At 36.3% G+C, this 18,591-nt stretch overlaps 1 protein-coding gene across 1 annotated transcript in view; it reads left to right on the top strand.

Moving 5' to 3' along the window:
• Positions 1-9,216: 9,216 nt before the first annotated feature.
• Positions 9,217-18,591, top strand: part of GABRB1 (gamma-aminobutyric acid type A receptor subunit beta1) — a gene marked incomplete at both ends in the record, with an annotated part of 395,135 nt that continues 385,760 nt past the window's right edge. The window contains 3 exons of the mRNA XM_081224159.1: positions 9,217-9,296; positions 9,459-9,550; positions 10,009-10,076. Of these exons, the coding sequence (XP_081080285.1) occupies positions 9,217-9,296; positions 9,459-9,550; positions 10,009-10,076 (240 nt within the window). The remainder of the gene's footprint in view (positions 9,297-9,458; positions 9,551-10,008; positions 10,077-18,591) is intronic.

Genomic DNA, 18,591 nt, shown 5'->3' with positions numbered 1-18,591 from the left:
AACTAATTATAGTATCACTACCTTATAGGGTATTATAAACACTAAAAATGTCAAGTGTTTAAAATAGGATTGGTAAGTAATAAGCCTATAAGAATGTTAACTATTCTTACTAAAACATATAAAATTAGTATTTTTAATAAAAGCAATAACTTGGAACAACTTTATTAGTAAGATTGTATATTTTTAAACAAGAAATCTAATATTTATTTGGGTAGAATTCTGTTTAAAACAAGAAGAGCATACCCTTGTAGTCACTCCAAATACTGGAAATAGAAGAAATATTGGAAATAGTAGAAATATTGGAAATAGTAATTTGAGAAGAAATTAAAAAGAAGTATAAATATAAGAAAAGAATAAAATATGAATTTATTTACGATAAAATAATTTTAAAATTGTTATAGCACGATGATTAAAAGTAAAATGAAAAACAGATAAAAATGTACCTGGCTGTATACATGATATCAATTTTAATCTCAAAAGTCCACATTATGATATATGAAAAAGAACGGTGAAAAATACAAAGTAAAAAAAAAGACATTTTTTTCATATTATCAGCTAAAGGTCTGTTAAATAACTGGCTATTAATATAGCCTGAAACAGAAGACCTTTTAATAAGAAAATAATAAACTTTTAGAGAATAAATTCATATGCAAAAAAATGAAATGAAACTATTTCCATTAGCACAGATAAAAATACTAAAGTTAATTAGTAGAGTTACTATAATAACAGTTACACAGATTTTATAATCTTAATAAATTAATACAGTACTTAAATCTACAAAATAAAGTGTGAAAGCATAACAAAGGATATGTATTTCAAAAATAGTGTGGCTACCCTACCAAAATTCAAACCTTACTAATAGTGATTGTAATAAAAATATATCGTGAATGAAAGTTTGTAGCCTTTCACCAGTTGTAAGATGAGCAAGATTTGGGAATCTAATGTATATCATGGTGATTAGTGTTAATAATTATTGTATTGTATATTTGAAATCTGCTAAGAGAGTAGATCTTAAGTGTTCATAAATGATCTTTAGTGCTTTACAAAGTATTCAGATCCATTTATATGCCTCCTGAAAGCATATGAGCATCTCTAACCAATAGTTGACATTCTTAAATTGTTCATATCTGATACATTTGAAATGGCATATCATTGTTTTAATTTGCAATTCCTCATTTAGTGGAATTTACACACATACACACAAAGGTAACTATGTGAGGTGATGGATATGTTAACTTGGTTGTGGTAAGCATTTCACAATGTATACATATATTAAGTAATTATTATATATATTATAATTGAATGTGATACATATAACTAAGTTTATATATAATATATATGATACATATATCATATATCATTCATATAAGATACTATATATATATATATAAAACATTAGGTTAAATCAGAAACCCTGATCAATTAAACAGAATACAAATTCCACAGATTCAGAAAATTGCATATTGTATGGCTGTTAGTATTACAAACTATCCTTAAGATAGATTGTGGTAATTTATCCTGCCTCCAAAGTGTATGAAATTATATTTCTCTACAGCATTCATGATGCTTGAGGTTAAATCCTTTAAAAATAACAAACTAGTGAATTAAAATGGTACTTCATGTTTTTTTAAATATTGTATTAATTTGATTACTACTGAGGTTGAAAATATTTTAATATAATTTTTGGAAACTTTCTTTTGTGAGATGCCTGTTACAGTCATTTGCCCATTTACGTATTAGGTTTATTTATTTCTCTTATTGATGTGTATCAATATTTTTAAAAATATAAATTGTAACTATATCTTCCCAGTTTGTCACTTATTAGTTTTAATTAGCTTTTATAAAATATTTCAAATACCTAGAAATGTAGAAAGAGTAGAATAATAACACCCATTAATCAAAATATATCCTGTTTTATTCTTGGTTAAAGTATTATAGATTCAGTTGAAGTATATTTTATATCCTAAAACCTAGTACCCTTCCTATCATTGTTGTCTATTTTTACAATAGATCTCTGTCTATTTTTCTATCTATCTATCTATTATCTACCTATCTCAAGTCTGTATCTATACACATAAAATAATATATATGCTGATTTTTGCACTTAAATAGTTGAAACTTTACTTAATGATCACACTCGTTTCATTCCATACCTAGCTCTTTTTATTGTTTTGTTTTTGCTTAACGTTTTATATTGAGATTTATCTGTGTAAAAGCATATAGATATTTATATATTTTGAGTGTTGCATTCCATTATGTAACTATAGCTTATGCATTTATTCCCAACAGATAAATAAATATTTAGGTCGTTGCCAGTTTTACACTATTAAAAGCAACGCTGTGATCAGCATTCTTAGACTGCACGAGTATATCTTTATGGTGTGTTCCTAGTAGTAGAAATTCTGGGTCAAATGGCATGTGCATCTTTGACTTTATCAGATATGCACAAATTGCTTTACAAAGTATTCAGTTCCATTTATGTGCCTCCTGAAAGTATATGACCATCTTTAACCAATATTTGACATTCTTTAATTGTTCATATCTGATACTTTTGAAATGGCATATCATTGTTTTAATTTGCAATTCCTCATTTAGAGTGGCTATTTGTCTTTATTTTCTTTCTCTTTTATTTACTTGTGGGAGATTTTTCCTTCTTGATAAATTCTTCATACTAATTTTTAGGCAGTTAAATTTGCTGAAAACACCTTCTTTCAGTGTGTGATGACTTTTCACTATATTAATAGGGTCTTTGATTTAAAGGTGACATTTTTATGTGGTTATCGCTATTAACTTTTCCCTTCATAGTTTATACTTTCGTTTATCTTTAAACCTTTCTCTACACCAAAATCATAAATATATTTCCTATACAGGTTTTCTAAAGTTTTGAAGTTTTTGTTTATGTTTGAATTATGTATCCACCTGTAATATGTTTTCATGCATGAAATTAGGTAAAAATCTACTTTTTTCCCTTTTATAGACAATAAATTGTCTCCATAGCATTTATTGAATACCTCATTCTTTCCCAGTTTTCCTAAAATAGAGGAATATTTTTATGCTCTTTATTTGGTTGTGCTATTTTCTTTTTTACTATCTCTACATGAATCCCAAACGAAACACAAACTCTTTCAATTTCAATAGCTCAGTAAGTCTTGATATCTCAAAGACAAGTGCCCCCATATACTCCCTCTTTTTTTCTTGCAGATTTTCTTGTCTTTTTTTTTTTTTTTGGATGGTTTTATCTTATTGAATCTTCCCAGCCACACATTTTTCACTTATCTAAGTCTTTTTTTTTCTAAGAAGTTGGCAAACTTTTATTTACTTTTAGATTCGACCTTTATATTAGAATGTATCATACATATATACAGGTGCTTCATAAAGTCCTGATATAGCTTTTTAAAGGTTAATAATTTGGGTTGTAGTTATGACAGAAACACTGTATGTATATTAAAGTCAAAAAATTTTTTCTTTTAAAAAGTGATACTGACTTTAATTCCATAGCCAAAATTTTCTATTATCTTCTTGTGTATGGCCACCATTTGGGTTATTTGTCACGGGACCTGCAATTAGTATATATTGTTATAACTGCATAATATGGTTGTCCTAGAGTTTGATAAATTCACTTCTGGACTTCTGCATAGGTTATTTCTATCATAAATCCCAACTAAGTTATTAAACTTCAAGATGCACAGAGGAAAAATATAGAATACACAAGGGCTTTAGGAAGGCTCCGAATGTACTTATGTGTATATATGTGCATGTCCAGTATGCGTATGTGCATGTAAATATTCATGCATGTACAACACATTTTTCTACTGTGATTTTAAGTTCTTTTTTTCTCCTACCCTGTCCTGAGTGGAATGAGGTTAAGCTTGTCATCATCTTTCTTAGACTAAACATTTATACCCTTGAATACTCTTACTAAGCCATCTCTTGGCCTATTCACTGTGCAAAAATTATCTAGTTCTTTCATTTGCCTTCATCCTATTTCCCAAATATGAAATAATTCCATTCTAGGGGATGCTGTCAAATACATGGCAGGCTTCAGGGATACAAAAATGGGATTCTCTATTTCAGGAAATAGCACTGAAAGGTAGAATAGAGGATTATTCTTCCCCGGCGTCTTCTAGGAGATGCTTGTATTTATTCAAATATTAAAACGATTGCAGCAATAATGATACCATTTTGCATGTTGGCGTCATTTGAGAAATTTAAAAACACTTAAGATTTTTGAACAGAACAATGGAATCTGGTTGCTGTGCACTTCAGAAAACTGAAAACTAAAGATTCTTAAAATCCTGGCATTTTTTCTAAAGCGAAAAATGGTCCCTGGCTTCAACATTGTACGGGATGTGGCTTTTACTGATAAGCGAACCAGAGTGAAGGACCTATTTTCCTGTAAGATTACATTCCTACTACTTGTTACTACTCAAGAACATTTTTCACTATACAAATTGTACTTGTGTGATTTTATATCTTTGACTAGTTTTTTTTACATCTTTATTGGAGTATAATTGCTTTATAATGGTGTGTTAGTTTCTGCTTTATAACAAGTGAATCACTTATACATATACATATGTTCCCATATCTCTTCCCTCTTGCGTCTCCCTCCCTCCCACCCTCCCTATCCCACCCCTCTAGGTGGTCACAAAGCACCGAGCTGATCTCCCTGTGCTATGTGGCTGCTTCCCACTAGCTATCTATTTTACTTTTGGTAGTGTATATATATGTCCATGTCACTCTCGCTTTGTCTGTCTTATTTTATGTCCTTCAATAATGTTATACAGATTCTCTATAAAGCTCTTACACTTTTTTCAGTATTCCTAGATACATTAGAATTTTTTTTATTACTGTAATAGAATAAGCTTTCCTATTATGTTTTTTTTTTTTGGTAACTGTTGTGTATGAAAATACTACTAACGTGTATTTTGATTTTGATGTCAGAAGGTTAGTTTAACTCTCTTACTATATTCTTATACATTTGGAGACTTTATCGGATTTTCTCTCTAGACAAACTCACTATGTGGAAATAAGGAAAGTTTAATTTCTTCCTTTTCTATTTATTTTTTAAAGTTTATTGTCTCATTGCAATATCATACCTCTATTATAGTGTTAATTATTCCTACTTTAATGGAAGTACCTCTTAAGTATTATGATTAATTACTTTACTTTTCAAATATATGTTTTAAAAATAAATTTAAAATTATATATTCACCTCTATCAACATTTTCTCTTAATTCTTCTCCTTTTGTAAGCATACATTCAAGAGAAAAGATGTTCAATAAACATTTATTAAAGGCTAAATGATTATATTATATGTACCTATTTATTATTTTTATGTTTTAATTTTTTACATTTAAGTCTTTAACTCAGCTGAAACTTAGTTTAGCAAACGTGTTAGAAAGTTCTTATATTTATTATTTTCCAAAGATATAATTTTGCTAATATTTATTGGAAAAACTGTCATTTATCCACTAATTTGAAACATTAATTTTATTACATACTTAATTTTTGTATACTGAAGTCAATTGCTGGGGAATGGAGGATAGCTAGGGTGGGCATTTATTTCATCCTCACTCATAGGAAGGAAGCTGCTTTGTAGTACTTCCAAACAATTACTATCACCTTCATTCCACATATATCCAGCCTGATATATCCATTTACATAAGATTTTAAGCCAACTGGAGGACAGGTAATAATGTATTAATTATGACTGCAGAGTCTCATACTTGTTGAGCACAAAATAGATGCTCAATAAATTTGATTGAAGCAAGACTGAATGAAGGTAAACTTTAGTTATATTCTTAAACAATAAATAAAAATGTTTATTATATCGCTTTAAACAAAATCTCTATTAATCCTCCCCTTAAAGTGTGCCATCTACATTAAAGCTACACAGTATTTCTGATATAGCTTATCAAAACCAGCTTTAGCCTGTACATAATTTGTCTGGACTCAGTATTTACGAGAATAAATAAACAAGCAAGACTAACTTGAAAGTAAAACCAGCATTTTCAATTTTGATCCCAATTCAAAGTTGCAATTCCAAGCTGTTTACTCTAAATTCTTATCAGTAAGCATATTCTCTAAGAATATTCGTAACATGTGTAACGTTTCTTGATCTTGAGACACTTCCATCCTAGCTGGATGATAATTTTTTGTTTCAGTAAGAGTTAGCAGGAGAGGATAATAGGATGACCAATGGCTCTCAGGGGCAGCTTTCACGAAAGAAAAAAAAAAGGGAAATTGAATTGATTCTTGAAGGGGGGAAGGTCTTATTTAAGAGGATTGGTTTGGGGATAAAACAAGCAACTTCACAGAGGAAATAAGTGTTGGCTTTTTCAAGCCATAACAAATCCTGCACTATTTCTGGATCTGTGATGTTTAAAATTTAAAAATTTTTTTTAGTTATTTCTCGGTATTATTTTGAATTTATTTTTTCCCATTTAGTCCCGAAAATTATTCAAGACAGCTTACACATTATATATATTTGTGCAACATATCTGTTTTTCAATTAGTGACAAAGGAAAATTAAATTTAGAATTCTAAGGCATCAGGGAGAAATATAATATATCAATATGCAGGTCATTAAGATCTTACATAATGATTAAAGCTGAATTGTACCAATAATTCTAAGATCCCCAGTGACTAAATAGGGAAGTGAGTGAATTTTAGGATTCAGGAAACGAAACACTTTTCAGAGTGTTTTAGTCTTCACACATATGATACTGAGTGGTACAGGGGGCTCCATCCTCAATAGTATCCCAATAACAGATGTGATCATGAGTATTTTATGACTTCTTGTAGTATCCTTCTATATAAGTGGAAGGCATAATTTAAATGCCAAATTCAGTGAAACTGCTCCCAACTGGGGCATGCTAAACATTAGAATTCAAGTATGCAAAGTCACCAATACTCTTCCTTAATTCTAGAATAAAATCTTGACCCTTTGGCAAACACTGCTAAATAAAATCCTGGTAGTTATTAAAAAAGAATTATTGGGTTTATGACCACCTAGAAAACATTAAAAAATTAAGAAACATGATTAACATCGGTCCCAGAAGAAATGGCCATAGTGTTTAAGGTTGTCATGGGGCTCAAGTGAGAAAATGAAATTAATGTATATGTAGAATGTCAAGGTCTACACATATGTAAACATATGTACAATTATTTAGGCACCTTTCAAAAGGCTCCAAGTCCTGATCTTTCCAACTATTTTATGTCTCCATTACATTTCTGAAATCTTGCACTAGTCTATCACCTCCTCTCTATGCTAAACATTGTCTGACTTTAGTTCCTTTTGCTTAGGGTATTGTGATATCCCTTCTTCTTCCTTGTTTCATTCTCTCTGGTTCCTCCTCTTGGGTTCTATGCTTAATAGCATAGAGCAGATAGGTTGATAGATTCTGGGTTGAAATGTTGATTCCACCATTTATTAGCTGTTTGGTATTAAATGAATTACATTACCTTGATTTGTTCTCAGTATCATCATCTATAAAATAAGAATAAGAATAATAAATAATCATAATAATATCTACCACATTTGGATTGCTATAACGTTTAAATGAGATCATCTATGTAATGTGCATGATAACCAGCAAATAGTCCACAGTTGATGAATGTTAATCCTTTTTATCATGATTATTCTATCAGAGCATTTTAAAACCTAAATCTGACCCTGACTCTACTTAAAACTGTCAGTGATTCCCAGAAGCTTAAATTTGCATAGTGGAGTATGTAACTTTCCTTGTAGTCTGGCCTCAGCTTCCCTTTGCACACTCACCACCCTCCATTGCTACCTCCCTCCTTTTATATTCTGCTCAAGTATTTCAGGGTTCATCTATCTAAGCAGACCACAGGCTTTGAAGACTCAGAGTTTGTCAGTCTCTTTCAAGTCATTTGGCACATGCTGTTCCCTCCTTCTGGAGTCCCCCTCCCTCCCTGCTTTGGCAAAAAGCTTTCTCCTCCAGAAACCATATCTGCCTCTCTCTGGTAGAAGTAACAACCCTCCTGCCACTATATACACTATATAGAGAAATATTGAATTTACTTATACTTATATTTATGTCCATCTCCCCTGTGAATTTCTCTAGGTTGGGAACCCTTTTTAAGTCATCTCTGAGTCCCAAAATACCCAGAACATAGAAAAAGTTTAATATATACTATTAAACAGATGAACAAACCCCTGGCAAAGGGCCTCCCGCCTCACATGTGCTCAATGGCTTCTATCGAATTGCATTGACTGAATTTAATTTAATTCAAACAACTCTTTCTCCTACAGAACCCCAATCTAATAGCAAACAGAGGCTAGACCCTCTGGGTGTTTCAGGGTCCTGTTTTGGGTTATTAATACATGCTAACACGCTGGCAATTAAAAAAGAGGTTTTCCTTACTAGAACCTAGAAGAAAAGTGAGACTTGAGGCGAATGGCTCTAGAAAAAGGATTGCCTGCCCGAGATGCTGCCTCTGGCTTGCTTACCCCACCTCTCTCGCTAGGTGAGACAAGAAAGACGGAGGGAAGAAAAGTGGAAGAGCGGGGGAGCGAGCGCAAAAGTCGACCTTCTCCTCTTCCTCCTCCTCCCATAGAGAAGGACGGCAGTAAGCCAGACGTGCTAAGACTCCTCTCAAGCGGACCTGATTCCTGGACTCCTCAAATACATCCTGAGTTTCCTTCTTCTGTGGCTCTCCCTCTCCACTCACTTCGCCCCTCACCCCCATCTCTCTCTCTCTCTCTCTCTCTCTCTCTCTCTCTCTCTCTCTCTCGCACACACACACACACACACACACACACACACAGAGGCAAACAGAGAGAACCGGTTCTAAGACCGCCGTGACTGTCAACGAAATATGCCAATCACAGGCAGCCTAAGCCATATCCCTGGAAACTGAGTTAAAAAATTAGGTTGAAGGCAGAAAGGAAATGAACATAGAAACCTCCAGTGCACAAAGAAAGATCCGTATACACAAGCACGATCAAGGAAACAGCAGGGTATCTTTTACTACACGGAGGACGCGGAGCACCACAAACAGGAACTTTAAAGGGATTGAAATCTGTTGCCTGTTCCACTAGGAATATTGTTTGCAAGGCACAAGGTGTCTTTTGGTAGTGAGCACACTCTGCGCATGCGCAGGTCCATTCGGGAATTACTGCCCTGCCGCCGACTAAGTTGCATTCCTTGAATCTTCGCAGAAAAGACAATTCTTTAATCAGAGTTAGTAATGTGGACAGTACAAAATCGAGAGAGTCTGGGGCTTCTCTCTTTCCCTGTGATGATTGCCATGGTCTGTTGTGCACACAGGTGAGCTGCTGTTGTTGAATGTCTTTTTTCTTGGTGTTTTTCTTTTTACATGCTTGCTGGATCATGTAGCTCGTTATTTGGGGGGTCGGTGAGCCTGTCTATTTTTATGTCTGCTCGCAGTTTGTGCTCATTCTGAATCCGGTCCCTACTTCTTCCCTTCAGCGCCAATGAGCCCAGCAACATGTCATACGTGAAAGAGACGGTGGATAGGTTGCTCAAAGGTTATGACATTCGCTTGCGGCCGGACTTTGGAGGTAATGTTTCATCTTTTTTTTCAACCTGTAACCCATATCTAGTTCTCCTTTCTTGTCAAAGACAAATGTCAAAAAAAAAAAAAAAAGAAGAAGAAGAAGAAGAAGAAACATGTTATTTTGGTAAGCGTGCCTTACGCCCTACGCTCTGGCCACACACACACACACACACACACACACACACACACACACACACACACACACCACGCCGGAGCCCCAGTCGCAGGTGGATGAACCCCAGGCAGAGCCGACCTTCCCCCGGCCCGACACACCCTCTGCATAGTCACTGCATCACTTGTGTGCCCACACCTGTTTTCCCAGGCTGTCCCCGGCAAGGGGGTGGAGGGCTGGGGGTAGCGGAGCCCATTCAGAATGTAGTAAGCGCAGGGAAGCCCCCCGACCCTCCCCAGCCTGTGGCCACTCTGAGATTATGCCCATAATGTGTCCCACCTCCCCGGTAGGGCCCCCCGTGGACGTCGGGATGAGGATCGATGTCGCCAGCATAGACATGGTCTCCGAAGTGAACATGGTGAGTGGCCTCGCTACTGGCCCGGCAGCCGGGCTTACGCAGATGCGAAACGGACCGGTCCCCGTGCCCTCTGCGTTTCGTTGGCGGTCACCTCGCCCCGGTCCATGGATCCCGCTCCGCGCGCGCTCCCCACTCTGGCACACACACCCTGCTGGCCCTGGTTTGTATTTTCGACACACACACGGGCTACTGCGGTGTTCCGGAGGAAACGTGCTCCGCACTATTTGGGGAAGGACGGTGACTGTGGCGCCTGCTGAGCCGGTGGGGCGGAGTCAGCGGTACTTTCGCTGGGTTTCCTGCGGTGTTGAGAGGCGTAGGGCACCACCTGCCGGCGACCGGGCGGCCTGCACGAGAGGGTCCCCGCACGGTGGTCCGCGGCCGCCTACTCCGCAGGCATGGTCCCGGCAGCCGGTGAGCCGGACCCACCCACGGCCCGCCACAAAGCACCCAAGCACATAGATGAGGGTTCATAGTGTTTCCTCCCTCTCTCCAGGCTGTAGCACACCGAGTGGCAGGAGCAACAGGCTGAGACAACGGTGTGAAAGTGCTCAAGCCAGATTCTGGGGAGAGGCTTGTATTGTTCCCACGTGAGGGTTGATAAATTTGTCTTGCTGCATCTTGCGAGTTTAAGTTCAAACCGAATGGTTGGAGTTATTGCTTTGCTTTGCCTTATAAACCCAAGCATGCCGAAAAAGCCTGATGATCAAAGAGACTGTAGAAAAGGGAGGGGGGAGGAGAGGGCGATAGTAACATAGGGAGCATAGCGCAATCTTTTTATTGCCAAGAGTTAACATTCTTTTATTTCATTTTTCCTCCTGCCTTTCTGAAGCTGTTGCAAAATGGATTGAAATCATAGCTGTCACTTTCTCATTGGCGCTTTCCAACCACTGTGGGGTAGAAGTTTTCTAGTTAGAGTTTCCAACTGTTGCTTCTTGTAAGGCAGGGGGGAAAGCCTGTTGCTTTTCTAGAACCAACCACCCAGGGAACAGCTAGATCTACCTGAGCAAAATGCCATTTTTATTCCACTTGCGAAAAAAAATATTGTGGCAGCAGAAATTTAGACAGCCTGAATAATTTAAAGACTAAAGCCTTTGGGGGTTTTATCACTCTATATTTGTAAAGGCTATTGAATTGTTATTTCATTTCATTATTAGTGAGTCATTTTATTTTAACACGCTAAGGCTTAAGAACTTTTCTTTCTTTTTTTAAAGGTATGTCAGGGAAGAAATACGTATATTTAAAATATATTGAGTGGGATTAGAATAAAAAGTGTGACTATTAAATTGCTGTATTTTAAAGTTGTACTTTCCCCTGCTTTAACTAGCTTATTTTAAATATTATTTTAAATTAATATCTCTGATGGTTGTATTAGAAAAACAATTTTGAAATATCAATGCACAATGAATATTCTCGGACTTGGAAAAGGTTTTTAATAGACTCATTTATAATATTCTGTCACATACATGTCACTACCACAAAGCACCCAAGATGAACTATTGACAAACACTGGGGAATATAATAACATGGGCACATATACAAATCATACCCAATCCATGCCATTGCGACTGGATAAATTAGGCAATGAATTAGTTTAAGTTGTTTGTATCATGTAGATAAATGATGATAATAATTTCCTTTTCAGTCATTTATTTTGGCACCTTGTAAGTACCCACACAGATAATTTATAAAATAGGAGAAGATTCAGAAGACTCAGAAGGCAAACAGTGCCTTTGCCAGTGGTCTGCTTTTAGAGTACTATGCTTTTCAGAACTTTTAAAATGTATAATTCTGTTGACTATATTTACAAACAACTTTTCAGTTTAAAACCAAAGGCAAAACCAAAACTGAATTGAATAGGGAAGTTGCTGTTTAACTAAAACAACCACCATAACAAAAAAGCTCTGTATAATCAGTTGTTCAACTGAATTCATACAGAAGCTCAGAACAAAAATAATTAATTTAATTGCTGTACCACTGGAAATAGCTCTCAATGATGGAATAATATAATCTATTTACTCACTGTACCGTGTGTATATGTACTTGATTTTTTAAAATATTCACCCAACAGATAAACCTTTAAAAAATATATTCTACTAAATTACCCATTACCTTTCCACAATAGTGTTAGAGACATCATGGGAAAATAGAAACCACTGAACCTAGGAAAATAATAAACCTTGATTTACTTATTCTTCCTTGCTTCTCTTTTTATTGAAATCTACCAACAAGACCCAAGGTTTATTTTTTCTTCTATCATCTATAACAAAGCATGGGAATACATAGATTTGAAATAACTCCAAAAAAATTGGAAACAGAGGAATTTTAGGATTGAGGGTTCTATATAAGCAAAATCTGGATAGTTAGCCCTGGTTAAGAACACTGTCTATGGTATGCTTTGATTTTTAGATCATAAAGTAAAGTTGAAATGTCAATGGGAAATAAGACTTATTGCTTTTATATTAAGCATGTTTCAGAACCCTGATAGGCAGTAACTTCTGAGATTATTTAATAGGAAATTTTCAACAAAATTAAACAAATAAAAATGGACATCAAATATAATAAAAATAGTTTTAAAGAAAATTAAAATTAAAATCCATTGCTAAAACAATGCTCATTTTTATATTTTTATTCATTACCATTATTATCCACCCATTTCCACAGCTGGGAAAATCGCATAATTGTACATTACATTAATGGGTTTGAAAACTAGACTCTGTTAATTTTTGTTCTTTTCCTATGCTATGCTAAGAGAAATATAATTCCAGATTGGTTTCTAACATTGTCTATTTTATTAAAGACTAATGTCACATCAAGAGTATTTTCTGATTCACGCCCTTCAGGATTTAAAATATTTTTCCCAAATTTGAAAGAGAGAGAGAGAGTTTTTATAGAATCTCTATAATCAATAATTGTTGGTTTTGAGCAGTGAATGGAAAACTGCTGAAGAATAATTCTGACGCAGGGGAAAAAACCATACTTGAGAGCAAGAGTTTTCTTTTCAGGCAATAATATTGTTCATTAAATTAGGAAGGATTTTTCTTTTGGCATCATGGGATGTATTGTGCCTATGATAGTGACCACATACTATTATCTTCTATCATCTTAAAAAAACTACTGTGATTTCCATATATTTTAAATTAAATTCCTCAAACCTTCTCTCTTAACAATTTCTGCCAAGCTGTATACCTACACACACACACACACACACACACACACACAAGGATGACTGAAGAGGAATAAGAGGCAGTTGGAACAAAAGGAGACAGTAGCCCCCAATAAAACACAGATAATAGTAAGTAAGTCTTCTCTCAGAGTAGTAGATTGGGGGAACAAGATATTAACTACCTGCAAACAAAAGGTTGAACCCTTGTATTTCAGATTCCAATGACTAGCCGTTCCATCTTATTAAAGAGGCAGCTCCTGCTCATCAAGGAGGAGTTCTAGCCACAGAGCTCTCTGTCTCTGATCTAAAGACGTGATGGTCTGAGTGGCCACCTCCAGAAAACTTGAAATCTATTGAGTCCTAACTCAAAGTAGGTCTCAACCCAAGCTGTTCCCAGGAATGGATAGCTACTGTGTATTCATTGTTTCCTTCCTTTATGCATACATGGATGCCATAGTGAATGCTCTTATAGGCATTAAAATTAACAATAAAAACACCCACCCCCCAAAAAATAAAAACTAAAATGAGCCAATTTTCTAAATAATACCCAAGAGAAAATGAAATTTTATTTACGAAATGTCCACTATTGTTAAATCCCACTGTTATTTGAATATTTGATTCCAGAGGTTTCTGGTATATGCTTCAGTTATGTCTAATTACCATCCTCTTGGTGACACCAAACAATAACCACCTGTCACCACTTTCTCTAAGCCAGTGTTTCCCATTCTTTAATGTGTATCTGAATCACTCTGGGATCTCAAAATGTTAAAATGCTGGGCTTCCCTGGTGGCGCAGTGGTTGAGAGTCCGCCTGCCGATGCAGGGGACACGGGTTCGTGCCCCAGTCTGGGAAGATCCCACATGCCGCGGAGCGGCTGGGCCTGTGAGCCATGGCTGTTGAGCCTGCGCGTCTGGAGCCTGTGCTCTGCAACGGGAGAGGCCACAACAGTGAGAGGCCCGCATACCGCAAAAAAACAAAAAAAAAAAAAACAAACAAAAAAAAAAATTAAAATGTTAAAATGCAGTTTTTTATTCAGAGGTCTAGGATGGGGTCTGATAGCCTACATTTTTAACAATTCCCAGGTGATGCCGATTGCTGCTATATGGACAGCACTTTGAGAAGCAAGATTGTAGTACATTATTCTAAGGGCTAGCATTATTAAGAAATGAACCTTTTTTTCTCAAATTTCTCTAAGGATGATATTTTTCCAAGGTTTCAAATTAAGTTTCAAGTTAACTTCCAGGTAGTTAAACAGGTAGCTGTGCTCAGAAGGGAAAATTGAGTGTAACAGTTGATGATAAGACTGATAGGGCTTGACTTAAACTAATAAGCAGTCCTCCTAACTGTGTCAATACTTATGAGTCCACCAGCCTTTAATGATGGCTATGAAAATGTTGCCAAGCCCAGTAATTTGGACAACACTATCCTGCTGCTTTACAAAGACTTTTCTTCTTCAGAATAAAGAACATTGCAAACTGGGTTTCACCCCACTAGGAGCTTGCAATAGCTTTGTAAAAGAGCCTAAACATACTCTTGCTGGTGTCAGTAAATTCTCTGAGGTTATAACAGAATTCATTTGCAAATAGAGCAAATAGGTCAGTACCATTTAAAGGCATGAACAGATATCAGCAGTTAAAGATATAAATACGTTTTTCTCTTATATGAGTAATCAACAAGGTCTCACTTTTAGGTGCTGGGTTACAATATTGTACCATCAGGAGAAGCTAAGAGAGGAAAAACTTCCCTTTGCCTTTCTGTTTGGAGATAACAGAAAGATCTTTTTATGCTCTAAGCCACATCAAAGCAAGCCTATCCAGGTTTTTTTAAAGTTTGCAGTCACATTTGAAAGACTGTGTTCTTAGGATTACGTGACCAGACTAGGTATAACAATGTGTAGTACAATGAAAACAGTAGCATTTATTGAATACATTCTATGTATAAGGTATGGCTATCAAATGCTTTATATTAGTAGCTCATTTAAGGCTATAGAATTATCATCCCCCATTACAGATGGAGAAACTGAGGTGGAGAGAGGGAGAAACATGTTGAGGGAGGTTAAATAACTTGCTCAGAAGTTATAGATCTAGTAAAGGGCAGAAGAAGGATTTGAATCCAGGCAGGCTGCCTGCAAGAGTCTGGATCCTATCTATGAGGCAAGTAAAAAAATATTCCTGGCATTTAGCTCTGAGACCTTAAGTGAGTCACTTGACTTCTCCAGGCCTCAGGGTTCTCCTCTGTAAAATGAAGGTAATTGACGCAATTGCTAAACCTCTTTCCAGTTCAAATATCTACCATATAAACTTAGGCTATTGAAGATTTTAGACTCTGTTAAAATCAAGATTCTTCCTCTTCATCATATTCTCCTGTTAGATTCCATCTTATTCCATTTTGTTCTCCTTTTAGATGTGTCAGTCAACAAGCATTTATTAAATTCCAACTGAGTGCAAACTCTGGTAATCTCCTGGGAACGTTGCAGTAATGATTGTGTGCAATCTGGGGCCCCTTGGATTACCATTTTAATTGGTCATAGCATTATCATCCATTTTTTCCTAAACACATTCCCAAAGACAGCAACAAGAAATGTTGAATCCATGGTCTTTAAAATGAGACTTGAATGATGCCTGGTTTATATCGTATTAAGCGTTGGAGCCAGGACCATATTTGAAGTATTTCCATCTGGTACTGTCCATTGTATTCAAACAGGGAACATTGCTCAACTATTGCCAAACTAATAATGTTTCAACCCTTAATGTGAAACAGAAGGAAACCTTTGTTTTCCAAGATCTGGGTATCCCAAAGATTTGCCCAACCCACCTAAAATCTTTCCATCAGGTGGTCTGAGAGCAAGGGGTGAAGCCACAGTGCTCATCTCTGCTGACCATCACTTAGTTTCAATTCTGTAAATGTTTGGTGCTTTTTGTCATGGCAGGCCCCCAAAGTCTTGATAGCACCCTCAAAACACACATGAATCAAATCTTGCCTTATTAGGGAAGGTAAAATATTACAAAAGAAAAGAACTGGTATTAAATATTTCCAAATGATTTGAGTTTCAGTAACTCAAATGACATTATCACACTTGAGGACAGTAGGAAGATGAATGGTATATGCCTGCTGTTGATTAAATGTTAATACAGTTTCCCCATGAGCTTTTTCAACAGAGTGAATCCTATTTTTTGTAATACCAGGATTGAGTTTCTGCATTTTAGAATACGTCTGTTTTCAGAAGATCATGCATTTCATGAAGTCTCTTGACTGATGATTGTTGAAGGAAGTTACAGTCAGTAGCACATAACAATCTATTACTTAGCCCTTGACAGAAATGCTCAAGAAACAGTTTAAAATTAATTCCTATTAGTGGTGATAACTTAATTAAAAAAGGCTGGTCATAAGAAGAATGAAAGATAAATGGGTTTTCTTTAGTGAGCCCAGTATCCCCTTCTTAGAATCCTCATAGCCCTCATTGTTTTTCCACTAATAGTTTTTTTCTTCTACACCTCCATTAAGTGCCTAATGTGTTTTCCCTGTTACAGCCCCAATAAAACTGTCATCATATTATATATTTAAGATTAAAGGCATTTTCCCAGGAGCATTCAACCACTCTAGTGAATAAAGCAGATAGGGTGTCTGTCCTTGTGGGGTTTATTGTCTTTCTTAAAAAAATATTTAAGGGCTTCCCTGGTGGCGCAGTGGTTGAGAGTCCGCCTGCCGATTCAGGGGACACGGGTTCGTGTCCCGGTCCGGGAGGATCCCACATGCCGCGGAGCGGCTGGGCCCGTGAGCCATGGCCGCTGAGCCTGTGCGTCCGGAGCCTGTGCTCCGCAACGGGAGAGGTCACAGCGGTGATAGGCCCGCATACCGCAAAAAAAAAAAAAAAAAGAAAAGAAAAATTTAATATCTCTATTCTTGAAGTAAAGTTTTTATTTTCCATTTTGGAAGATTTTTGAAACATCCATAGTTACCTTGATCATGGGATGTTTTGGTTCAACATGTACTTACTGAACACTTAGTCTTTTATCGTGTCCTGAACTGGGTGCTAGGGATGGAAAAATGACTAAGACATGTTTCATACCTTCAGATATTGGTTTGGCCAAAAAGTTCGTTCGGGTTTTTGTGTAAGATGATATGGGGGAACCCGAACGAACTTTTTGGCCAGCCCAAAATTTTACAGCATAGAGGAGAATGCAGAAACCAGGTTATTTAAAACAATGTGGTAGTGGCTATGATAGAGGCATGTATGCCCAGCATTCTATAGGAGCATAATGGAGCAGTTTCTAAGGCATGGTGAAAGGTTAATTCCTAAAAAGGAATAGTAGTGAGCCCCATGTGTAGGCTGCAAATGAGAAGAAGAAACTTCCAAGCAAAAGGAAGGGCATTAGCATTGGCAGGTATGCCTGAAAACAGTATGGAGTGTTCTGGGAATTATAAGTCATTCACTATTGTGAGAACTTAAAGGGCACAGGGAAGATTGTCAAGAAATAAGACAGGATGCTAACAGCAAGATGCAGGACAGAGTTATTGAATGTTCTCACTTGTCTAAAAAGAAGCCCCTCTAGAAACATACATATTTTTTTTTGTATATGTGCTGACCACTTCTGGAAAAATATACAAGAAATGAGTAACAGTGGTTGTGTCTTGGAAGTGGCACCAGGACTAGGAGAATGACTTGGAGGGATACTTACTGTTCTTAATATGCCCTTTTGAATTGTTTGATTTTTTAAAAAATCTTAAACATTTAAAATTTTCACTTTAAAAAGACACACACACACAGACAGAGACAAACAGAGACAGAGAGACAGAAAGAAGAAATGATGCTGGAATGTGTATGCTAAGGAAATGAATCCTAATCCTGAAATAAAGGAAACCTGCTACAGGTTTTAACAGGTGCTACGTTTTGCATTTCAGATAGATCATTCTGATAGCTGCGTGGAGGATGAAGTAGAGAAGGCTAAAACTGGGGCCAACATTCCTAGTTAAGAAGTATTAGAGGGTATTTCGGAGTCCAGATGAGAGATGATAAATGCCTCAAGGAGAACAGTGGCCTTAAGAATAGAAAAGAAGAGGGGAAAATAGATAAATTCAAACAGAGGCAAATCAGAGGGATTTCATGACTGGTTAGATGTTGGAAGTTAGAGAGGCAGTGAGCCTAGGTTGCCCTATGGGTTCCATATTGAGTGATGGGCACATATGGCACCATCTGCCCAGGGAAGGAAACGAAAAGAAGCACCAACCACAATGTTCACCATTGAAGTAGATATGTTTTCAGAATTAAAAAAAAAAAAAGTCAGAGCATGTTGTTGCAAGGTACTTGTGGGTACACTGCGGTAGAATATTGGAGGTTGGACCTATCCTGAA

Source organism: Mesoplodon bidens (assembly GCF_964165515.1).
Source record: "Mesoplodon bidens genome assembly, chromosome: 1".
NCBI lineage: Eukaryota > Metazoa > Chordata > Mammalia > Artiodactyla > Ziphiidae > Mesoplodon > Mesoplodon bidens.
The sequence above is the reverse complement of the archived record's forward strand: the minus strand, read 5'-3'. Positions and strand labels throughout refer to the sequence as shown.